The 22,786-nt window shown below is 61.7% G+C and overlaps 1 protein-coding gene across 1 annotated transcript; it reads left to right on the top strand.

Moving 5' to 3' along the window:
- The first annotated feature begins 1,418 nt into the window (after positions 1 to 1,418).
- GET4 (guided entry of tail-anchored proteins factor 4) lies at positions 1,419 to 22,130 on the top strand. Its single transcript, XM_081791622.1, has 9 exons — positions 1,419 to 1,687; positions 6,533 to 6,611; positions 6,944 to 7,025; positions 7,413 to 7,562; positions 13,637 to 13,775; positions 14,815 to 14,955; positions 15,106 to 15,181; positions 15,314 to 15,386; positions 21,298 to 22,130. The coding sequence occupies exons 1-9, from the start codon at positions 1,533 to 1,535 to the stop codon at positions 21,381 to 21,383; spliced, it is 981 nt and encodes a 326-aa protein (XP_081647748.1). The 5' UTR covers positions 1,419 to 1,532; the 3' UTR covers positions 21,384 to 22,130.
- Positions 22,131 to 22,786: the final 656 nt, after the last annotated feature.

Below are 22,786 nucleotides of genomic sequence, written 5' to 3' on the forward strand. Positions count from 1 at the left end.
CGCCTCTTCGGCGAGAGCTGAAGCCGCAAGAGCTGAAGCGGCGGGAGGAAGCAGCACAGCACCTCGGTGGCGGGGCACGAGGCCTCCGCCCGGAGGGGACCCTGGAGGCCAGGACCCCCACGGGAAGGCTGCACCTGCGTCTCCCTGACTGTCGGTTTGCGGGTTCCCACGCTGTTTTTGCCCTTCTGGAAACACTATGCCCCCTAGCAAAAATAGGTGTATACTTCGCTGTTGTGTACGTGAGACAAATGACCGCGTACTCCGCTTAACAGCGCTGTGCCTCCCTTTTTTCCATTGTGAAACATACCTGGAGATCTGTCACAAAGGAACTTTGAAGAAAATAGCAATACCATTGGGGATTTAATGGTTACTGATCTAGGGACCTTTGTTTGCATCATCTATAGGAACAACAGGTTACAAACAAGGACTCTGTAATCAACATCCTCCGGGGTCTGGAGTTGGCTGACACTGAAATCCAACTGGGATGCAGTTGTGCCCCCCCCCCCCCCCATGCAGTCCCTGTCTCCATCCCTGTCCCCAGAACCCATCCACTGTCCCCATCCCTGTCCCCAGCCTCCATCTGTGTCCTCATCCCCTGCTCCCATCCTTGTCCCTGTCCCCATAACCCATCCTCTGTCCCCAGCCTCCGTGTCCCCATCTCTCATCCTCTGTCCCATTCTTGTCCCTGTCCCCAGAACCCATCCACTGTCCCCATCCCCAGCCTCCCATCTGTGTCCTCATCCCATCTCCATCCCCTGTCCCATCCCTGTCCCTGTCCCCATAACCCATCCTCTGTCCCCAGCCTCTATCTGTGTCCCCATCCCTGTCCCCAAAACCCACCCTCTCCCCATCCCCGTCCACAGCCGCCATATGTGTCCTCGTCCCCTGCCCCCATCCCTGTCCTGTCCTTGTCCCCATCTCCCACCAGACTTGCAGCTCTGTGTTAACAGGTGCTTCTGCGTCCAAGCGAGCCGGCGACTCGAGCGATGACGTGTCATCTCGACTTCGACCTCTCTATGGCCCCAAACCCGGGCCAAATCAGGACCCTCACCTCCCCTGTACGGCCCGCGCCCGAAAGCGTGAAAACACAGCTTTTATTTAGGAATCTTTGCGTCCCAACGATGGCTGAAATGCCGCTTGTTTCACCTCAGGCCACCCTCCCCAGCCCCGCGCCGCTCAGCCTCAGTTTCTCCCCCGCAGCGCCCCAGAACCCGGTCGTCACGTGCCGCCGCCATTGTGGCGTCAGCCAGCGAGCCGCGGTCACGTGCGCGCCGCCTCCACCCCGCCCAGCGGCCACGCGGCCGCCCTCCGCAGACTCCGCGACCCCGCCCCGAGGTCACGTGGCCGTCCGCCGCTGGCTCCACGGCCCCGCCCCGCGATCACGTGGTCGCCCGCCGGCGCGCCCGCCTCCAGCTGCGCGCGGCTCCTCGCGGGCCACCGTAGAGGGCGTCGGACGGCCGCCGGGACGGAAGCCGAGAGGCGCTGCCGACCGCGCCTGCGACAGCGTCAGCCCTTCGCGGAGCGCCGGCCCGATGGCGGCGGCGGCGGCGATGGCCGAGCAGGAGAGTGCCCGGAACGGCGCCCGGAATCGCGGCGGTGTCCAGCGCGTGGAGGGCAAGTTGCGCGCCAGCGTCGAGAAGGGTGACTACTACGAGGCGCACCAGATGTACCGGACCCTGTTCTTCAGGTAGCCGCTGCCGCGGCCGCCGCCTTCCAGGGCTTTCCGCCGAGCCTGGCGCCCCGCCCCCGGCCGCCTTCCATTGGCCGCGCCGCGCCGCCCCGCGCCCCCATTGGCCCGCGCCGCTGCCTGTCGCCGCGGCGGTCGGAGCAGGCGGGCGGCCGGGAGGCGGAGGACTGAGGACGCCGAGCCCGGCCTCCCCCGTGCCCCGGCCCGGCTCCCCGCCAGCCGGGGCTCCCCCAGTCCCGGCCCGGCCGCCCCATGCCTGGCCCGACACATCCACTCTCCGGGCCCCTGGCCGGCCTCGCCCAGCCACGGCCACCCCCGGACCGAGCCTCGGGGTCTGCGTCCCCCGGCGGTCCGGTCGTCCGGGTTCAGCGTCTTTCTGCCCCGGGGCCCCTGCGCCGCGCTCTGGGCCAGCCGTGCCCGCGAGCCCGGCGCTGCGCCTGCACCTGCGCGGCCGGCAGCCCCGGCGCCACGATGAGTGTCCCAGGCGCTGAGCTGCGGGGCGCGGGGGCGCTCAGGGCTCGCGACGCGTGCAAGCTGGCCCGCTGCGGGTTGCGGGCGATAAAATGTGCTTTTCCGGTGCGGCCCTGGAGCGTTGGCGAGTGTCGCGTGGCCTGCGTTAATTTTCTTTCGGTAGTTGTGCTGTAACACGTCCGCTGCTGTGATTTCTGGGTGGTTCTTGGCACATTCCGGTAAGTTCTGCCGCTTCTCTATGGTTCAGGCCAGAACGCAATGGGCCGTTCGTTGCGAGTCGGATAGGCCTTAAAGAGCATTTTATAGGTGGTTAAAGCTGTTTTGTGGCCTGCTTTTTCTTTCCGAACTGCCACAGAGTCGGGCCTGTTCACCATTTCTGCCTAGGTTTTTTAATTTTCTTTAAATAACCAGTTGGATCAAGGTCTTGGGGACTCCGAGGTACTCTTGAGTGCGGCTCGTCACCTCCCAGATGACTGTGGGCTCTGTTGGCTTAGAGGACCAGGTAGGAGTGAGTTGGTTGTGGTTTAGGGAATCAGCCAAAGACTTGAGTAGGCTAGGCATTGAAGTTTGCAACGTGAAGCCTTCCGCCTGGCCGCTTGGCAATCAGATATCCATGTGGCCTGGAGATCTGCCCCGGTGCTCGCTGTTCTCCGGGATTTGTATGTAAATATTTGCCCCAGTGATTAATCAGCGAAACTGGATCTTCCCGAAAATGAACAGTGTTTCTTGTTTTGAGACACTTCTGCCCGTGTGGGGAAAGGAGGTGTTGATCAGCTCTAAAGAGGCAAGTGTCTCTGCGCAGGGTGTGTGTCTGGAGTGGGCGGGGGTGGTGACGGAAAGCATGCTCTCTGCCAGCACAGCCTTGACCTACTTCGAATTCCACCTCTGCTCTGTGACCGGTGACCCGCGACATCTTGCCGAACCTGTCTCAGCCTTGGCTTGGTCCCGGGGCACTGGGGTGTACCTTCACCTCTTGGTAGCTGGGAAAAGTAAATGATCTGCCGCTGGCACCCCTGGGGACGAAGTCGGTGGTGGCATTTGTGGCGTCCACAAGGTCTGAGTGAAACAGCCGGGAGCTGTCCTTGTCTCCCAGGGTACAGTCCGTGCGGACCTGTTTAGAACCCTCCTGGGTGTGTGGCTCTGGGAGAAGTCAGGTTCACTGAGTTACATCAGGTTTTTGGTCTTTGTGTAAGTAAATACACATTTGTGTAAGAGTTTACGTAGAACACGCACTCTGATGAGTTTTGGCATGAAACCGTCAGCAGTCAGGACACTAAGAGTTTCCGTCACTGCCTAAGTTTTCTCATCTGTACCCCTCGCCCCCAGGCAACCCCTGATCTCTGCGTCACGGTCACGGTAGATGGATTCGCATTTTCTAGAATGTGACGTAAGTGGAATCATATCCTCTTTTTGTCTTTTTCGGGTCCACGCAGCACGATCATTCAGGATTTACCCCCGTGCGTAGCGTTAATTCATTTCTGTGGCCAAGTGGGGTTCTGTAGTGCGGATGGACCACAGCTTGGTACCCGTTCACCTGTCAGAGACTTTCACAAATTACACTTGTAATTGTCGTATTTCAGGGCAGCTGAAGAAGGGAGCCTGGAATCGGGCAGTCCGGTGGGTCGGGCTTACTTGGTGTGCGTCCCTTAGGCGTGGACCGTGGCAGAGGTCCAGTCATTCAGCTGGACGCTCTGCCCCCTCTCCACTCCACCCCACCCCCCTGTGGTGCCGGCAGGTGGCCACTTAGTGTCTTCAGAGCTCCTCTGGGACTAGGAGGGAGTCTCTTTTCCAGGCCTTGTTGGGTTATGGGTACTCAGTAGTTCTCCAGCCCCCCACTTCTGGCTTCCCTTGGCCCAGTGCCTCCACTGTCACCTCCCCGGGGGGGCCCCTCTGCATCCAGCATGTGTCCCTCTGATTTCACCAAAATCTGTCTATCTGCCCAGGGGCCTTCTGAGATTTGTGTCACTATTTTGCCTCCCAAATCAAATGAAAATTTTTAAAAGAAAAACTTAAAACACGTGTTCTCTGCAACCTCCAAGAAAATAAGGAACTTTTCCTAAAGGAGGGGGCTGTGCCAGGGGGCTCCAGGGGGTTCTGGCCGTGTTCTCGGGGTGACCCTGCGGTGATGCTGAGCCCTCCTGAGCTCCACAGCATGGGGTGCTGTTAGCTGACACCTGACATACCTCTCTCTGACCCCACAATTTCTATTGGTAGTATTAACGTTTTTGTTACGTTCTGCTTGTTTATTTATTTTTTTTTAAATTTTTTTTAACGTTTTATTTATTTTTGAGACAGAGAGAGACAGAGCATGAACGGGGGAGGGGCAGAGAGAGAGGGAGACACAGAATCGGAAGCAGGCTCCAGGCTCTGAGCCGTCAGCCCAGAGCCCGACGCGGGGCTCGAACTCACCCACCGCGAGATCGTGACCTGAGCTGAAGTCAGCCGCTTAACCGACTGAGCCACCCAGGTGCCCCCTGCTTGCTTCTTTTAATAAAAAGCAGAATCAACGACAAGGCACAAGGCTGGGTGGGGCGTCCCGCCCCCCCCCACCCCCCCCCCCCCCCCACCCCAGTCACGTGCTGGCCAGGTGCTGGTTCCATGGGTGCGTACACATGTGTGCTGACGTCAGGGCCACGTGGATGGTGCCCCACCTGCTCTCAGCTCCTCCCCCCCAACGCCTTGGGCCCCGGCACTAAATCCCTTCCCATCCCCTGAATTCCACAGACAGAAGCACGTGCATTGCTCATGATCGCCTTTCACTGTTTCCGTTTTTTCCAGCTTTGCTTGATCTGCAACACGCGAGCTCCCCGAGCCGGGCGTGTGTGCCGTGGAACCCTTGCGTTGCTCCGCTCCCTCTGGAGCCCCCAGCCCTGGAGCTGCGGGTGCTCGAAAGCAGGCCCTGTTGTCCCAGGGACTTCTGTCATCTGGTGCTCTGAGAGGTTGTCTCAGACGGGAGAGTCTAGAGCCCTGTCACGTCTCGCGTAAGCAGCGACACGCTGGCAGGATTGTCACTGAGAGGTGTCTGTGGTTCCGCGTGTCCGTGCCGATGGCAGCGTGGGGCTGCGCGCCTCTGGAGCTTGCCTTCCCGGGACCGCCCGTGGCAGTGTGGGCCCCCGGCAGGACCGGGCTGCGACGAGCTGGGCGTGTGGGCGCAGGCTGGCGGTGGTTTTCTGGTTTTCTGTCCGGGCTGCGGGTTCCCCCCACCGGTACCGCCCCCGCCCAGCACATGGGTCTTCTGTGTGCTCATCGCGGTGGGGCTGTGTTCTCCTGGGGGGTTCTGGTCGTGGAACCTTGGTGAAGCAAAGACCGTTTCTGTGGTTAGTTGAATAGCCAGGCGCTCACGTCCCCCCTGGCCTGTCGGTCGGGGCGAGCTACAGACGGGCTCCCAGGCCTCCGTGTTTGCTGTTTGCCTGTCTTGGGAGCACCTTGTGCTGCTCGCTTGGTATCTTTCTTTGATTTGTTTTGGTTCTGTTTCTTTTCTGAGAATCACGGAGATAGACGCACGGCCAGCGAGTTGAGCGTCGGGTCGCGCGCTTAGCTCTGCGCCGGGCTGCGGGGAGCTGCTTCCTGCCGTTGGCTCTCTCTCGGGCTCAGCTCGTCTTCGCTAAATGTCGCCTGTCGCAGACAGACCGCCATCCTGTTGTTTGTGTTTAGTTACCTGCCGGGCTCCGGCTTCTCTGTGTGTCTGTCTCTCTGCAGTTAAGGAAACTGAGAACTGTGTCCCAAATGGGAAAGTGAGGCAGGACAGGGTGGGGTGGAGGGGGTGGGGACCACAGAGAGATTCGACGTCCCCCATTGAGCTCCTGCTGTCCTGACCCCCGAGCGGGGCCCTGACCTTTGGTTCTCCGATGGACACCAGTATGTCGCTCTGTCCTTCACGCGGGTCCCACCACCGAAGCAGGGCCTGTGTGCTCGGGGTGGACGTCATCCAGCCTTTCTCTGGGTCCTTCTGCTGCGACCTTTGAGCTGCGCCGGGCCCCCGACCCGTGCTGCTGTCAGATGGGGGGGGGGGGTGTGGGTCTGCCAGTCCCCCGAGGCCCGCCTTGCTGACGGCAGGGACTGTCTGCCACGGTGGGTGGGGGCCGGGGTGCCGTGACCGCCCGGTGAGGTGGCAGGCCTCAGGCGACGACACAGCTCGACTCTGTTCTTGGTCGGTCATGCACGCAGGTGCACACGCGTGTTTCCGGGATCGTTTGCCGTATAAAGTTCCTGCGTTTACTCAGACGTCGTATCTTTCGCGTTTTCTCTCTAAACCGTAGCCGTTGGCCTGGGGGAGTGTGATTCCGAGGGTGTGTCAGACTGTGGAGGACGTCTGCGGGGGAGCACGGGGCATAACTGGACCTAACGGGCTCCGCCCTCCTCTCTGTCTTACAGGTACATGTCACAGAGCAAGCACACGGAGGCGCGGGAGCTCATGTGCTCGGGGGCACTCCTGTTCTTCAGCCACGGCCAAGTACGCGGCGGGCCTGCCTTTCCCCCTCTGCTTGGGGCCTGCGGGTTGGACAAGGAGCGTCCGGGGAGAGGTGTGGCGGACGACCGTGGACCGTCCCTGTCGCTGGCCACCGCCAGGCGGGTGTGCTTGTGTCCGGGGTGCCGTGTGAGGGTGCCGGGTGCCGCGCCCGCCGGGGTCTCCGTCCTCCAGGCGCCCCGCCCGGGGGGCCCCGTGCGTCTCCCCGCCACGCGTTTCTGGCTGGACACCGGAGCAGCCGTCCAGCTCTGCCGGGGCTTCTAAAGACCAGCCAGGGCTCTGCTTCTGTGATTCCCACTCACTTCTGTGTTTTGTAGCAAAACAGCGCTGCGGACTTGTCCATGTTGGTCTTAGAGTCGCTGGAGAAGGCAGAAGTCGAGGTGGCCGCTGACCTGTTGGGTGAGGCTTTCTGACTGTGCACGAGGTACCTGTGCACGTGGAGTACTGACGCCCCAACACGCACGCGCCCTCTCTGGTGGACGCTGGCACCTCGCCTGCCCGCATGCTGAGTGTGCATCGGGGCGGGTCCCCTGGGGGCCAGCTCCCTGCTGTATAGTCCACCTCCCGCTCTGCCCCAGGCCACAGGCCGAGCCTCCAGGCTGCTGACTTTGCGGCCGAGAGGTCAGCGGGGTGGGGGGGGTGGGGGGAGCCCTGGGACACACCAGAACGCCATTTCTCAGCTCCGGGGCGGAATAGTTCTTGTTTCGGTGAACCCTGACCTGCGGCGTGTGGGGCGCTGAACGGCAGCGCTTCTCTGGATGAGGGTCTGTGTTTGTGTCGTTTTAGAAAATCTGGCTAAACTGTTCAGTCTGATGGACCCGAATTCCCCAGAGCGAGTGGCTTTTGTGTCTCGAGCCCTGAAGTGGTCCAGTGGAGGATCAGGGAAGCTGGGCCACCCCCGTCTCCACCAGCTGCTGGCCCTCACCCTGTGGAAAGGTAGGCCCCGTGCGGGGAAAGCTCTCGGCGGGAGGGTGCAGGCCGTCCCCAGACAGCCGCCCCTGTTTATGCCTTGGTGGCTCTTACTGGTGTTAGCTGTTGTCAGCAGTCGCACTCCTGGGCCGCGGGGAGCCAGGAGGGGAGGATTTGCTCTCCGCTGGTCTGGCCCTTCCTGTCCGCGCCCCGCCACCCCCAGCTTCCTCTCTGGGACATCTTCCCCAGACGGGCCCTGTGATGGCACGGCGTGCTGCGTCGTCTTCAAGTTGAAATCTCCGCTTCTGATTAAGCACTTGGCTGATGAGGGGGCCGGGGGGATGCCAGGCAGTTTCTGGGTGTGGCTCGCACCCTCAGCTCTGAGTCTGGTGCTCAGGGGCCGGGAAAGACCCTGGGTTTGGTGACCCGGACAGCATTTGTTCAGGAGGGTTTGAACAGCTGTGTCCTGTTGAGTGAGTGCTGCGGGCAGCTCGTTCACACCGCGTCGGCCTTCCCGGGGTCGTCACCGGGCATCCGCTGGGCAGGGGGGAGGTGCCTTGGTGGGGGCCCAGAGGCACCTTCCTTCACTTGCAGGCGGCCCTCCGCCGGGTCGCGTCTGTGTTAGCGGCTCCTCCTGGAAGCAGCCTGGGTCCAGAGGCGGCCCTGTGGTCAGATGGGCCTGCCCGCTCCCCACGCCGGCGGGCCCAGCGCGTCCCTGCTTCGCCTCTCGTCCGGCGGCACGCGTGTGGTGGCCGCCCCCCACGAACCCAGCCCTCGCCCACACGGGGATGCCGGCTGTGTGAGCACACAGACTCCTCCCCTCTTCTCTCGGGGTGGCACCGCTCACTGCTCCGCGTGTCCCCACCCGCTGTGACCCACGAGTGGGGCTCCTCGGACCCCCCAGCTGCTGGCATGCCAGCCCTGCCTGCACCCCAGAGGGCTGCCGGGAGGATAACGGTCAGATGTGCATGAGTTCAAAGTCCAGACAGTCAGGACGCTCTCCTTAGAGGGCGGCTGAATCCCTTCCCCACTTTGACCCAGAGCCGGAGGGGGGCCCAAGCAGGAGCAGCTGGGCGCTGGGGCTGAGGCGGTTTGGGCCCCTCCTCTGCTGGCATGCACTCCCTGGGGGCGCCTTGCTTCCCCTCCCTCGGGCCGCCCTGGCCTTCCAGCCTCTCGTGGGCCCCATGCATTTTCTGTCTGTCGTCTGTCCCCACCAGAACGCCCTCCCACCCACCCGATGCTGGAGTGTCTCGTTCATTGTGGGTGCCCGGAAGCCCCTCAGGGAGAGACCGTCGGTGTTCGCCGGCCCGGCGGGGGTGGGGGGGTCCCTGAGGCCCCTGCCCCTTACTCCCGCCCCATCTTGCAGGGGCCTGGGGTGTGCACGTGCAGGTGGACGGCCTGCTCTGCGATCGGGGGTGGCTACAGCAAACCTGTGTCCCTAGCAAGCATTTATTTGGCGCCCCTTTTGCCCAGTCTATTTGGGGGGTCCATGGGGAGATGCCAGGCAGAAAACAGACGTGATCCTGCGTCTGTGGCTCCGAGAGACCCTCAGAGGTGGGGGCGCCTGGGCGGCTCAGTCACTTGAGGGCCTGACTCTTGGTTTCATCTCAGGTCACGATCCCACAGTATGTGGGATCGAGCCTCGCGTCAGACTCGGTGCTGGCATTGGGGAGCCTGCTTGGGGTTCTTTCTCTCTCCTTCTCCGTCCCTCCCCTATGCATGTGCTCACTCGCTGTCTCTTAAGTAAATAAACATTAAAAAAAAAAAAAAGAGTCCTTCAGGGGCCTCAGGGGTTGAGAGCCAGCTTTAAGGCATTCATATTTAGGAACATGATTTTAAAATTCAGGATATAGGCAGTTGTGCGTATTGCCTGAGGCACAGATCCCGGTCCTGTTCTGCCCCGGCGTCCGTGGCTTGTGTCCAGAGCCTGTGTTTAGGGATGTCTGTGCAGCTGTGGCCCCTGGGGACAGGCCTGCGGCCGCGGTGATTGGCCCTCCACAGCTTGCCTCCACTGTCCGTTTTGCTGTGTTGTGGCGGTCTGCTACTTGAGGCACACCTCGTTCTGGTACGCCTCACAGATCCTGCGTTGCCCACGCATCGGTCTGCGGCGACTCTGTGTTGAGCACGTTTATTGGCGCCGTTTTCCAACAGCGCCTGCCTGCCTGCTTGCTGTCTCTGTGTCACGTTTTGCTAATTCTCACGATACTCCGAGATCTTTATTCTTTTATTATTTTTTTTAATGTTAACTTTTTTCAGTTTTGAGAGAGAGCACGAGCTGGGCAGAGGGGCAGAGGGAGACAGAGAATCCCAAGCGGGCTCCACACTCAGCCCGATCCCACAACCTGAGCCGAAATAAAGAGTTGGACGCTCAACTAATTGAGCCATCCAGATGCCCCAAGATTTTTTGTTACAATGTGTCACGGTGATCTGTGACCGTGATCTTTGACGTTACCATCGTGATTGTTTTGGGGACCAGGAACCGCGTTCACGTAAGGGCAAACACAATCGATAACCGTGTGTGTGCTGACCGCTTTCCCGACCGGCCGTTCCCCGTCTCCCTCCTCGTCCTCGGGCCTCCCTGTTTCCCGAGACACAACAACACTGAAACTGGGCCGCGTAATGACCCTACAGAGGCCCCTGGGGTCCAAGCGAAAGGAAGAGTCTCACGTCTCTGACGTCAGATCACGAGCTACGGACGAGTAAGCTCGGTGAGGAAGGCGGAAACCGGGCCCCTCGCCCCGGACGGTCGCTTAGCCGGGTGGTCGGCGCAAAGGACACGCTCCGGAAGGAAATTAGCATGGGAAGGAATCAGCCTCCCCGTTTTAGCGGTCGGGACAGAAGAGCGAACCGGCCACGGCATTCCCGTAAGCTACAGCCCAACCCAGAGCAACGCGCCGACTGCCTCAGTTCCACGAAGGCCGAGGCGGGGAGGAAGCTGCGGGAGGAGAGTCTGAAGCCAGCAGAGGCCGCGTCCAAGACCGAAGAGTGCACGGCGGTGTAGACACGGCCGCAGGGGGTCCGGAAGATCCAGCTGCGACCGTTAACGAAGGGGCCCGCACGCCACACGGGTCTTCAGGAGACACCGTCGAGGACGTGCGTCAGGACGTGCGTCGTTGGAGAGATGTCAGCACCTGGCTTCCCAGCCTCAAGGGACCGGCCGACCCTCCCGTCCGGGGCTGACGCAGCAGCCGGTGACCGCAAGCCGGGGCCAGTGCCCAGCGAGCCGTCCCGAGTCCCAGGGCCCCGAGCAAGCACGCGGAGCCGGCGCTGCCTGTCCTCTGCCGACGGGGTGCGACGCACCTGGTCACCCGAGAGCTCGGACGGACACGGGCAGTGAGACGAGCGTGGTGTTCGTGCCTGACTCGGCATCCGTCCTGCCGCCCGTGGACCGAGGAGTCGTTTCGGTCCTCAAGACTCATTTGACAGGCGCATTTCGTAAGGCTGTAGCTGCCCGGATGGTGCCTCCTCTGGTGGGAAAAGTCCACCGAAAACCTGCCGGAAAGCAGTCACCGTCTAGATGCCAGAAAACCTGCCGGAAAGCAGTCACCGTTCTCGATGCCACTAAGAACGTACGCGATTCGCAGGAAGAGGCCAAAATGTCAGTCGTGACAGGAGTTTGGCAGAAGGCGATGCCAGCCCTCAGGGACGACCTCGAGGGGCTCAGGACACGGGCAAGGAAGTCCGTGCAGATGTGGGGGAACAGGAAGAGAACAGAACCAGAGGTGGAGCCTGCGGGGGGTGCCGGACGGCTTCCGTCTCACGCTTCACCAGACGAGGCCGCGCTCCTTCCGGGTGAGCAAGTGAGGAGGTTTCTGGAGCTGGAACCCACTCCTGGTGAAGGCGCCGCGCGGACGGGCGAAATGACCCCAGAGGGTTGAGAACGGCGCGTAAACCGAGTCGCTAAAGCCACAGGAGGGTGAGCGGCTGGACCCCAGGCGTCAAGGAAGTGCTCCCGTGGGTACGATGCTCTCGAACAGCCTCGCACGCTACGGAGAGGCCTTTCGGGAAAGAGTCAGCACAGCAGACTTGGTCGTCTCACCTCAGAACTTGCCAGAACCACCCCAGCCTCCGGCAACCTCCACCCTGACGGTCAGCAGCCGGCGGCCTCCAGGAAAACCTTCCACCGGCAGAAAGGTTACAGCCCGCTGCAGGCTTGGGTGATGGTTAACGTTTTGTTATTTAAGTTCTATTTCTTGTTTTCACATAGTGCTAGGGCACGCTTAGCAGGCTGTGAACACAGCTTTCTGTGCCCTGGGAAACCAAAAACTTGGTTTTGTTGCGGTGATCCGGAACTGACCCCCAATATCCCCGAGGTGCTCTTGTACAGGGTCCAGTATGGTTCTTGGAGCCAGTCTGGTTCTGGGACAACATCTGGGCATGGTTTTGCCCAATTTTTCTTTTCTTGTGAATGCTCTAAAACCAGAAGGTTATTTTTGGATGGTCTGAGGGAGAGAAGAGAGCACAAGTACACAAAGAAATGGGGGCTCGGACCATTCTGAGCTCCGGAAGGTGGTGTGCAGGGCGCTGGGGCCAGTGGCAGGAAGCAGTCCTGGCCAGCCGGGGGCCACGATTCCCGGTAGAAGGTGGCAGGCGGCTGGGGCACGGCGCCTCAGCCCTGGAAAGGTGTGGGAGCCAGGGGGCCTTGTGAGCGAGACGGGGTCGTGATCCGGTCCACTCTGGGAAATGGGCCAGGGTGTGGGGCGGTGCTTGGTCTAGGCCGGGGCTGTGCCTCAGCGCGGCGGACGCTCTGGACCCCTGTGCTCTGTAGGATGCCGAGCCCCGCCCCCCTGGCCATGGCAGCCAGGGGTGCCCAGGCGTTGCCGGCGCCCGGTGAGAGGGAAGGGTGTCGAATCGTCGGTGTCGTGAGGGCCGGCAGGCAGGGAGACAGGTTTCCGAGCAAGAGTGCGGGGAGCAGGGGTCCAGCGGGAGCCATTTACTGGCGTCGGGAAGGCTGGGATTTTTGTTATTTTTTTAGCAAACGTACCAGTAGAGCTCGTGCCACGAGCAGCGTACAATAGGAGTGCTTCAGGAACAGGTTAGTTGGAGCACACTTCTGGAAGGTCCTTCCAGCCCCCTCTTGTGCCGTTAGCACTAAAGCTTCCTGCCCTGGTGAGAGGTGTGGCCCCAGGGAACAGGCTCAGAAGGTCAGGCCAGAGTGCCCCCAACTCACCTGTTGGGGTGCAGGTTCCAGTTTGGGGCCCGAGGTTGCACGTGTCTGTCCGGCTCCTAGGTGACTCCGCGTTGAGCGGGACAGTGTGGCCCTTCTTGGGAAACAGTGGGGCTGAGCCGTGTCCTCACCACTTGCAGGACGGGTCCATCCTGACTGGGACATCAGTCCTGGTGGGGACATCCAGTCCTTCGTCCAGCAGGGCTTCTTGAGGGGGACGGACCACAGACACGGAGAGGGAAGTAGTGAATGTGGAATGTGCCTCGCAAGATGGACAGAGGGCGGGTGGCCGTCAGGACGGCAGGGGCCTTCGTGTGGCCTGGGGGACGGGCGGGCCCGACCTGGTCCTGGCACCACTCGGACCTTCGCTGCGTTTGCGCGCCGGGGGTTGCGGGGCCTGCGTCTCAGTTGTCAGAAGCATGAGTCCGGGGGTCTCGCGTCGGCCCGCTCTCGTGAGCCAGCTGATGCGGACGCCAGCGTGGGGACTTCAGCCCGAAGCCTGCCCTCCCACCGTGGGCATTTGAGGCGGTGAATGGGACGCCTGGGGGGTGGGTGTAGAGCGCACTCAGGTGTGTGGGGGGCGGGGATGGTGTGCGGGGCACAGGCAGGTGTGCGGGGGCCGGGGCGGGGTGGGGCGGGTATGCCGAGCGCAGGGGGTGCCCAGGGCGGGTGTGCGGGGCACAGGCAGGTGTGGGGGGGCGGGGGGGGGGGTGCCCAGGGTGGGTGTGCAGGGCACAGGCAGGTGTGCGGGGGCGGGGTGGGGCGGGTGTGCCGAGTGCAGGGGGTGCCCAGGGCGGGTGTGCAGGGCACAGGCAGGTGTGCAGGGGGTGCCCAGGGCGGGTGTGCGGGGCACAGGCAGGCGTGCGGAGGGAGGGGGGCCAGGGCGGGTGTGCGGAGCTCTCGGGGCTCACGGGTGTCCGCTTCCCTCCCGCAGAGCAGAACTACTGCGAGTCCCGGTACCACTTCCTGCACTCGGCGGACGGCGAGGGCTGTGCGCACATGCTCGTCGAGTACTCCACGTCCAGGGGCTTCCGCAGCGAGGTGGATATGTTCGTGGCTCAGGCCGTGCTACAGTAGGTACCCGCCTTGGCTCGGTCTCCTGTCACCTGGCCGAGACGCCACCCAGGGTCGTCGCCCCGCGACCCTGCCGCAGACCTGTCGGGGAGGCTGTGTGTTGTCGCCCCGGCCCCCCGGACCGTTTGTGGGATTCGAGTCGGGCAGCCACAGAAGGGAGTGATCTGCCGGCGTCCTGCCGTTCCTCCCCGTGTTCGGTTCTCTCTAGATCTTCTGGGCGGCAGGCCGCTGTCATTCGGGGGGTGTGCGTATTTAATAAGATGTCCGAGGTGTCCCAGGTCGAGGAGCGAGTGTGGGTCCCGGACGTCTCGTGTGAAGTTCCCCCGCTCCCGTCACACCGCCTCCCTGCCCCCTCGCCAGTGGTTTTCCGGGACCGTCGAGCACGCACAGCTTGGGAGGGAGGCAGGGTGGGCCCACGCTCCCGCCTCGGAAACCCCCGGAATCAGCGGCCGGGTGTCGGGACAGGACACGTTCTGTGCACGTGAACGGGAGGGGGGCCACGGCACGCTCGCTGGACCTGACGGCACCTCGGAGCTCCCGCTCCGCCGCTCGGCGGCCCGATACGTGTCTGTGCCTCTAAATGGAGAGTTTCGGGGACTCCAGAGCCCCCGAGCCCAGCTGTGGGGTGCACGGCGCCTGTGTGTGGATCCCGAGGCCACCCGGTCACCTCACTCGCACTTTGACGAGGAGGGACAAGGGGCCACGGGAAGGCCGTGGAGATGGCCCCACGGGGCGGGAGTCAGAGCCTGTCCCACTGCCCCGCACGCTCCCCAGGGCCCTGGGCTGACTTGCTGGGCGCGCGCGGCCTTGAGTTCGAGAACCCGCCACAGACACGGTCACCCTCGCGAGCTTCACGTCCTCGCCTTGGAAATGGCGATTGCGGAGAGGTGCCGTGCGTGGCGGGGGCCCCCGTGTGCTGTTTGGGGACGGCCTTCCGCTGTGCCCCCAGAAGCGTCCCAGGTCTGGTGCTCACGTGAGCGTCTGTGTGAGCCCCTTGTTTCTGCCTCGGTACCCTGCTTACTAGGGCGTCCCTTCCAGGTTTCTCTGTTTAAAGAACAAAAGCAGTGCGTCAGTGGTGTTCACAACGTACACGCAGAAACACCCGTCCATCGAGAACGGCCCTCCGTTTGTGCAGCCTCTGCTAAATTTCATCTGGTTTCTGCTGCTGGCCGTAGATGGGTGAGTTGTGTGTGCGTGGAGGGGTCGTGGGGGTGGGGGGAGGGGGTACAGAGCACACAGAGGGATGCGCTCACGTGTGGAGGGGCGCGTGCGTGTGCCCTGCACGTTGGCCTCTCCTGGACATCCGTGCTGCCACCCGTGTCGCTTCAGGGGCAAACTGACCGTGTTCACGGTGCTGTGTGAGCAGTACCAGCCGTCCCTCCGGCGGGACCCCATGTACAATGAGGTGAGGGGCGCGTGGGGCCGGGCGACGGCTGGAGGAGGAGAGGGCACGGGGAGCCTCGGGGACCGGGCGGGTGGGAGGTCGCGTCGCCCGCGTGTCTGCGCCCTGCTGAACCCGTGCCTCTGCCCCTTGCAGTACCTGGACCGGATAGGACAGCTGTTCTTCGGGGTGCCGCCCAAGCAGACGTCTTCGTACGGGGGTTTGCTGGGTGAGTGGGGGGGCGGGCGGGGGCGCAAGGAGGGAGCGGGGCGGGCTCAGGTGCGGTCCTCTCCCGGGCTCCGTGTCTGCTCGGCCCTGAGGTCCTTCTCCCAGTAGACTCCCACACAGCCGTGCGGGCCCTATCGTGCCAGGGCCCCGTCGGTGGGCTTTTTCTTTTATCTTTCGCTTTTTTGGTAAAATACACGTATCATGAAATTTGCTATTTTAACCATTTCTAACTGAACAGCTCAGGGGACTGAGCACATTCACGCTGCTGCGCAGCCATCTGCACCGTCCATTTCCAGAATGTTCCATCTCCCCACGTTGAGATTCTGTCCGTTATACACGGACGTCCACCCGCTCCCCCAGACACGGTCCCACCACCTACCCCGTGTCCGTGAGTCAGACGACCCCGGGACCTCGAGTGAGTGGGTCCCAGTGCGTGTCCTCCTGTGTCTGTGAGTCAGACGACCCCGGGACCTCAAGTGAGTGGGTCCCAGTGTGTGTCCTCCCGTGTCCGTGAGTCTGACGACCTGGGGCCTCGTGGGAGTGGGTCCCAGTGCGTGTCCTCCCGTGTCCATGAGTCTGACGACCCCGGGATCTCGTGGGAGTGGGTCCCAGTGCATGTCCTCCCGTGTCCGTGAGTCAGACGACCCCGGGACCTCGAGTGAGTGGGTCCCAGTGCGTGTCCTCCTGTGTCTGTGAGTCAGACGACCCCGGGACCTCAAGTGAGTGGGTCCCAGTGTGTGTCCTCCTGTGTCCGTGAGTCTGACGACCTGGGGCCTCGTGGGTGTGGGTCCCAGTGCATGTCCTCCCGTGTCCGTGAGTCTGACGACCCCGGGACCTCGTGGGAGTGGGTCCCAGTGCGTGTCCTCCCGTGTCCCTAACTCTGACGACCCCGGGGCCTCGTGGGAGTGGGTCCCAGTGCGTGTCCTCCCGTATCCGTGAGTCTGACGACCCCGGGGCCTCGTGGGAGTGGGTCCCAGTGCGTGTCTTCCCATGTCCGTGAGTCTGACGGCCCTGGGACCTCGTGGGAGTGGGTCCCAGTGCGTGTCCTCCCGTATCCGTGAGTCTGACGACCCCGGGGCCTCGTGGGAGTGGGTCCCAGTGCATCTCTTCCCATGTCCGTGAGTCTGACGACCCTGGGACCTCGTGGGAGTGGGTCCCAGTGCGTGTCCTCCCGTGTCCCTAACTCTGACGACCCCGGGGCCTCGTGGGAGTGGGTCCCAGTGCGTGTCCTCCCGTGTCCGTGAGTCTGACGACCCCGGGGCCTCGTGGGAGTGGGTCCCAGTGCGTGTCCTCCCGTGTCCCTAACTCTGACGACCCCGGGGCCTCGTGGGAGTGGGTCCCAGTGCGTGTCCTCCCGTGTCCCTAACTCTGACGACCCCAGGGCCTCGTGGGAGTGGGTCCCAGTGCGTGTCCTCCTGTGTCTGCCTTGTGTCACTCACCGTGGTGTCTGTAGGGTCCGCCCATGTTGGAGCAGGTGCCAGAACTTCCTTCCCTTTTAAGGTGGAGTGGTATTTCGTGGGTGGATGGAGCGTGTTGTGTTACCTTCATCTGTGATGCACACGGGTTGCTTCCGGCTGTTAGCTGCGTGAATTTGCTGCTGTGAACGTGGGGTGCACCTGTCTGCTGGGGTCCCCGCGCCCAGTGCTTTGGGTAGTACACCCCAAACTGGACTCACCAGGTCACATTGAAGTTCTGTGTTCAAGTTTGGAGTCGCTACCAGACTGTGCCCGACAGACATGTCCCACCAGCTGTGCGCGAGGGGTCTGGTTTTTCCACATCCTCGCCCACGTTTGCCGTTTTCTGTGTTTTACTGGCAGCCGTCCTACGGGGTGTGAGGTGGGAGCTCGCTGTGGCTGGGTCGCATCTCCCTAATGACGAGGGTCGTGTAGCATGTTTTCTCGTGCTTATTGGCTGTTTGTACACCTGTATATCTGGTCAAGTCACGTGCTTATTTTTGAATCAAGTTGACGAATTCTCTACACTTGTCAGATGTAAGATTCAGAAATACTTTTTCCCGTTCTGTGGATTGCTTTTTTTAAGACTTTATTTATTGTAATAAATGTTTTTAACGTTTATTTGTTTTTGAGGAAGAAAGCATGAGCAGAGGAGGGGCAGAGAGACAGGGAGACACAGAATCCAAAGCAGGCTCCAGAGTCTGAGCTGTTAGCCCAGAGCCCAACGTGGGGCTCAAACTCACGGACCGTGAGATCGTGACCTGAGCTGAAGTTGGACGCTTGACCGACTGAGCCACCCAGGTGCCCCCAGGCTTTATTTTTTTATTTTATTTTTTTATTTTATTATTTAATTTTTTTAATTTTTTTTTTTAACGTTTATTTATTTTTGAGACAGAGACAGAGCATGAACGGGGGAGGGGCAGAGAGAGAGGGAGACACAGAATCGGAAGCAGGCTCCAGGCTCTGAGCCATTATCCCAGAGCCCAACGTGGGGCTCGAACTCACGGACCGTGAGATCGTGACCTGAGCTGAAGTTGGACGCTTGACCGACTGAGCCACCCAGGTGCCCCCAGACTTTATTTTTTTAAAGTAGCTTAAGTTTCATAGACGGAAAGAGGAAGGCCCCGAGATTTTCCGCGTACCTCCCTGCCCCTCACAGCCCTTTCTGGTACTTGCATCCCGCGACAGAGGGGGGACTTGTTGAAATTGTACCTGCACGGACACATCACTCTCACCTGAAGTTCATGGTTTACATTCAGGGTCACTTTTAATGCTGTACATTTATAGGTTTAGACACACACACCTACCATTAGAGAGTCCTTCAGAGTGGTTTCTGCCCTAAAAATCCTCTGTGCTCTGCCTGTTCGCCCCTCCCAACACCCAGCAGCCTTTTCACTCTGGGGAGCGTCCTCTGACGCAGAACTTAAAATTTCCACCAAGTCCCGTTTGTGTCTCCTCCGTTCCCTGGGCCTTGCGTGTCCCAGCCACAGTCTTCGCCAGGTCCAGTGCTGGGAAGCTTTCACTCTGTGTCTTCTGCGAGTCTTACTGTTCTGGGGCTTACATTTAGGTCCTTGATCCATTTTGAGGTATTTTTTGTGTGCACTCGAGGTCGGGGCCCAGTGTCCCGTTTGTTGAAGAGACTGATCTTCCCATGAGTGGTCTTGTCAGGCTGGTCAGATATGTTTGACCCCCATGTGCTCGGGCCTGTTTCTGGCTCTCTGTTCTGTTCCATGGGTCTTTGCGTGCGTGCGTGTGTGTGTGTGTGTGTGTGTCTTTGCCCACACCACACCGCTTTGGTTAGTTTGTACAAAGTTTTGCAATCAGGAACCGTGAGCTCTCCGGTTTTGTTCTTGTTCAAGGTAGTTTTGGCAGTTTGAGTCTCTTGCAATTCTGTTTGAATTTTAGAGTGGGTTCTTCTTTTCTTGCAAAAACGTCGTTGAGGTTTTGACAAGGACTGCATTGATCCTGTAGACGGCATTGGAGGGTATTGGCATTTACACGGTATCGCGTTTTCCAACCCGTGGACACAGGAAGCATTTCCATTTATTTGTGACTTCAGTGACTTTCAGCGTTTTATCATTTTCATTCATGAGTCGTTCAGCCTTTCAGTTAAAGCCAGTCCCTCAGTGTTTTATTCTCGTGGATGCTGCTGTGAATGGAATTGTTCTTGATATTTTTTCCGGTTATTTATTATTGGCGTAGAGAAATTCAACGGATCTCCGTGTGCTGACTTTGTATCCCGCTCCTTTGCTGAAATCACTTGCTCCGACGGCTGTTTCGTGCAGCCCTTGGGGTTTTCTGTGTGGCAGGACCACGTCCTGCGCAAACACGGTTTGGCTGCTTCCTTTGCGCCGTGGGTGCCTTTTCCTTCTCTCTCTCCCTGCCTGCTCTGGCTGGAATTTCCAGTTCGGTGTGGAATGGAGGTGGCGAGGCCCTCCTCGCGTGTCTGCTCCTCGAGGAGGAGCTCTCAGTGTCTCGCCCCTGCGCATGACGTCCCCCGTGGGCTCTCCAGAGACGGCGGGGACCGTGTGGAGGTGGCTCGTCCCGTTCCCGGTTGGTTGAGTGCCGTGATGACCGCGTGGGGCCGGCCAGGGGCCGATCCCGCGTCCGTGGAGGTGGACGATCGCGTGGGTCTTCCCCCCTCTGCCCAGGGGCCGCGCCCCCCTGCCGGCCTGTCGTGGGGAGCCCTCCTCGCGGTGCAGGCGCGAGGCCCCTCGGGGCGCGTCGTCCGTGCGTGCGCTGTCGCGGTCTGTTTGCATCAGCGCTCACGAGGGGTGGCGGTCCCCGATCTCCTCCCGGCGCCTTGGGCTTTGGTATGGGGGCTACGCCGGCCGCCTGGAAGGAGTTGGGACGCGCTCCCTCTTCCTCAGCGTTTCTGGAGAAGTCTGAGAAGGACCGGCGTGCGGTGTCCTTGAAGCGTTCGGCGGGACTCGCCAGTGAGGCCGTCGGGACCGGGACTTTGCTCTGTTTGGGGGGGGGGGGGGGTGGTTCCCGAGGGGGGCTCCTGACTCGTTTACCGGTCCCTGCACACCATGCGTTTCTTCATGGGTTGGTCTTGGCCGCTGTTAGACGCCAGGTTTCTGACCCGGCGTCTCGAGGCCAGGCCTCCGCCCCTCGTCTGCCTAGCCTGGCGGCCCCAGGCCTCAACACCACGTGCCGTCGCCTTCACTGGGGTCCCATGTGAACTCTGACCTCCACCGGGGCAGGGGCCATTGTAGCCCTTCATCTGAGAGTGGCTTTTACGAGCCTCGATGTGCCACTACTTTTGAGCGGGTAGGTGTTGCCTCGTGGAGTCCGTATTCGCCAGCACGCGCTGAAATCCGCCTTGCCGTTCGGACTTCTTCCCTTCCTCAGCTTCCTTGTGGAAGTAACTGCAAAAACACGCAGATGGCTGTTGTGTGTCCTTGCGACATATCCTCCGCACTGACTGCGCCTGGCTCTTGATGGAGCTGAGGCTGCCCCAGGTGCCAGGCTCAGCCGCGGGCTCGTCCCGCAAAGCTCCGTGACCCTGCCCCCGTCCTGCTGTCCGAGTCCACGTGGCACCCTGCCTCGTCGGTCCCTCGGGCTTGGGCTGGGCAGACGTGTGCCATTTTGATGCACGTGGGCCAAACCGTGGAAAGGTCTTCCTGAGACTGTGTGGAAAGCCGCCTCCTGGGGAACACGGTTTGACTTTCTAGTTGTAAACCGTGTGTCTGGCGTCCGGATTTGTGCCGGGGAGGGTGGGGGGTGGAGACCCACCTTCCTTCCTGTGCCAGCTGCGTGTAGGTGCACTGTGGGTTCACCCGGGCCTGGGGGCTGCGTGTTTGCATCTGTCGGGCCTGACGTCCAGCCTCACTCCTCGCCGCGCGCGTCCTCCTACTTCGTGCTCGCTCGTTTCCCACCAGAACTTCAGAGTCGGCCCTTCCGGTGCCCAGAGTGCTGCTGGTGTGTTCTTTGGACCCGGGTTAGCGGCAGATCGGGGACAATTCTGCACCTTCGTGGCAGTCTGTCCCGAGAACGTCGTTCCCGTGTGCGTGTGTTCTTACTTTCTCGGTGGCTTGGCTTCAGAGGACTTTGTAAACTGCTGACCCTGTGGTGACACAGTAGTCGTTCCGTGGATGAGATCAGAGTGAGGCAAAGTGTCCGTGGTGACTGCCCCAGTGGGCGACAGCCATTAACGTCTCCGCGTGTGGCCCTGGGGTCTCTGACGCATCCCGACCCGTTTCTGGATACCTTTAAGTCAGCACGTGTGTAATTTACGGCCTCGTGTCGGTGGATGGTGACATCCCTGTGACCGCGGGTTACTGACAACTCCGAGGGCTCCGTGCACGGCACCTGCGTTCCCAGGGACGCGTGGTGGGGCCCCCGCGCCTCCCGTCCGGGCCCCGGGACGCGGTGCCGTGGAAGGTGGGGTTCCCCGGGCAGGGGTGCCGGCAGCGCGGGGCCGCTGTGCCTCACGGCGCCTGCGTTTGCTTCCAGGGAACCTTCTGAGCAGCCTCATGGGCGCCTCGGAGCAGGAGGGCGAGGACAGTCAGGACGACAGCAGCCCCATCGAGCTCGACTGACCCCGCCCGGCGGCCCGCACGAAGCCGCCCCGAGCCCGGGCCCCCACGCCTGGGGGCTCCCGGTCCGCGGCTGCCGTGGCCGCGTTGGCGTCTGCGCGCCCGCCCCGGGCTGCGCCTCCGCCGCGGCTGTGCTGGCTGGGCCGCGCTGCACCTCCAGACTGACCACAATAAAGCACGGGCCTTGCCGCGCTCCCACCCTCTCCCTGTCCTCTGTGTCTGGTTTGCTTCGGGAGGCCGCCTGGCGTCCGACGGAGGCCCGTCCCCGTCACGGGTGGCGTGGGGGGTGGCCGCCGCCCAGCCAGCACCACCTGGACGTCCTGCGGTGGCCCGGCCACCGGTGGCCCGGAGAGCATCGGGGCGGCTGTTCTGTGCCAAATCCCGAGGCCGCGGCCGCCCGGGACGGGCCTCGCGAGGGGATCGGGAGTCTTTTCCACGTCTCGAAAGGCGGTATTTATTTTCATTGGGTGGTTGATTCCTCTGACCTGACGTCTTAGGGTTTAGCCGAACAGCCAGTCCGGGAGTGATCGGATCTGCCCTTTCTCGCTGATGCCAGACCCGGTGTTCCCAGGGCGATTACAAGAGGGGAGACACTTTATTTTTTCACAATTTAAAATAAGAGTTGTAGATTAATACACAGTGATCATGCATGGCAAGGCGTAAGATACACACACTTTTATTGACTGTAAAACGAAGTTTAAAGGAAGGTTTGTGTTAATTGTTGAGTTTAAATAAATCCTTTATACTGGGTTTTGCCGTGCTCGTCCTTTCTGAGTGCGCAGCCGGGAGCGGCTGCCGAGTCCGGCCTGGCCAGGGCTGTCTGGACCGTGCCCGCGTGGGTGCTGTGGATGGCCACGCGCGGCCAGTCGCAGGTCTCGTGGCTCTGGTGTAGACACGTGGCGGTGCGTGCGGAGATGTGGAGACACCACAGACAGGCCGCGGGGGAGGTGGGGACAGGCCACGCCGGGGCCCCCCCAGCTGCCCGGCGTGGCTCTCCGGAGCAGGTGGTGGTACGGGTTGGCTCTGAAGTGCAGGGTCCAGGCCCACCACGGGCGCCTGGCTCCTGCCGTGACGTTTGTTCCGGAACTACAACGCGCGCCCAGTGCAGTCGGCGTGAGGGGAGTTTGAGCGGCACGGCGGTTTTTCTGTGCGGTTCTGCCAGGAAGCACAGCACCCCTGTACAGCTGCTGTCCTGCCTGCGCCCACGTCCCCCGGCGGTGGCGTCTGCCTGGACCCTCAGCACACGGAGACCCGCGTCCCCCGCGGGTGCGGCCCTTTTACCGGGCAGTTGTGAGCGGCGCCTGCAGCCGGGCGGGCCTTGTGTCCCCAAGTCTCCGCCGTACGGCACGAGGGAGCAGAGGGCACCACGACCGCCAGCCCCGAGCCGGCCTCTAGCCCAGCACCCG

Source organism: Panthera onca, chromosome E3 (genome assembly GCF_046562875.1).
Source record: "Panthera onca isolate mPanOnc1 chromosome E3, mPanOnc1 haplotype 2, whole genome shotgun sequence".
In the NCBI taxonomy this organism is placed as follows: Eukaryota; Metazoa; Chordata; class Mammalia; order Carnivora; family Felidae; genus Panthera; species Panthera onca.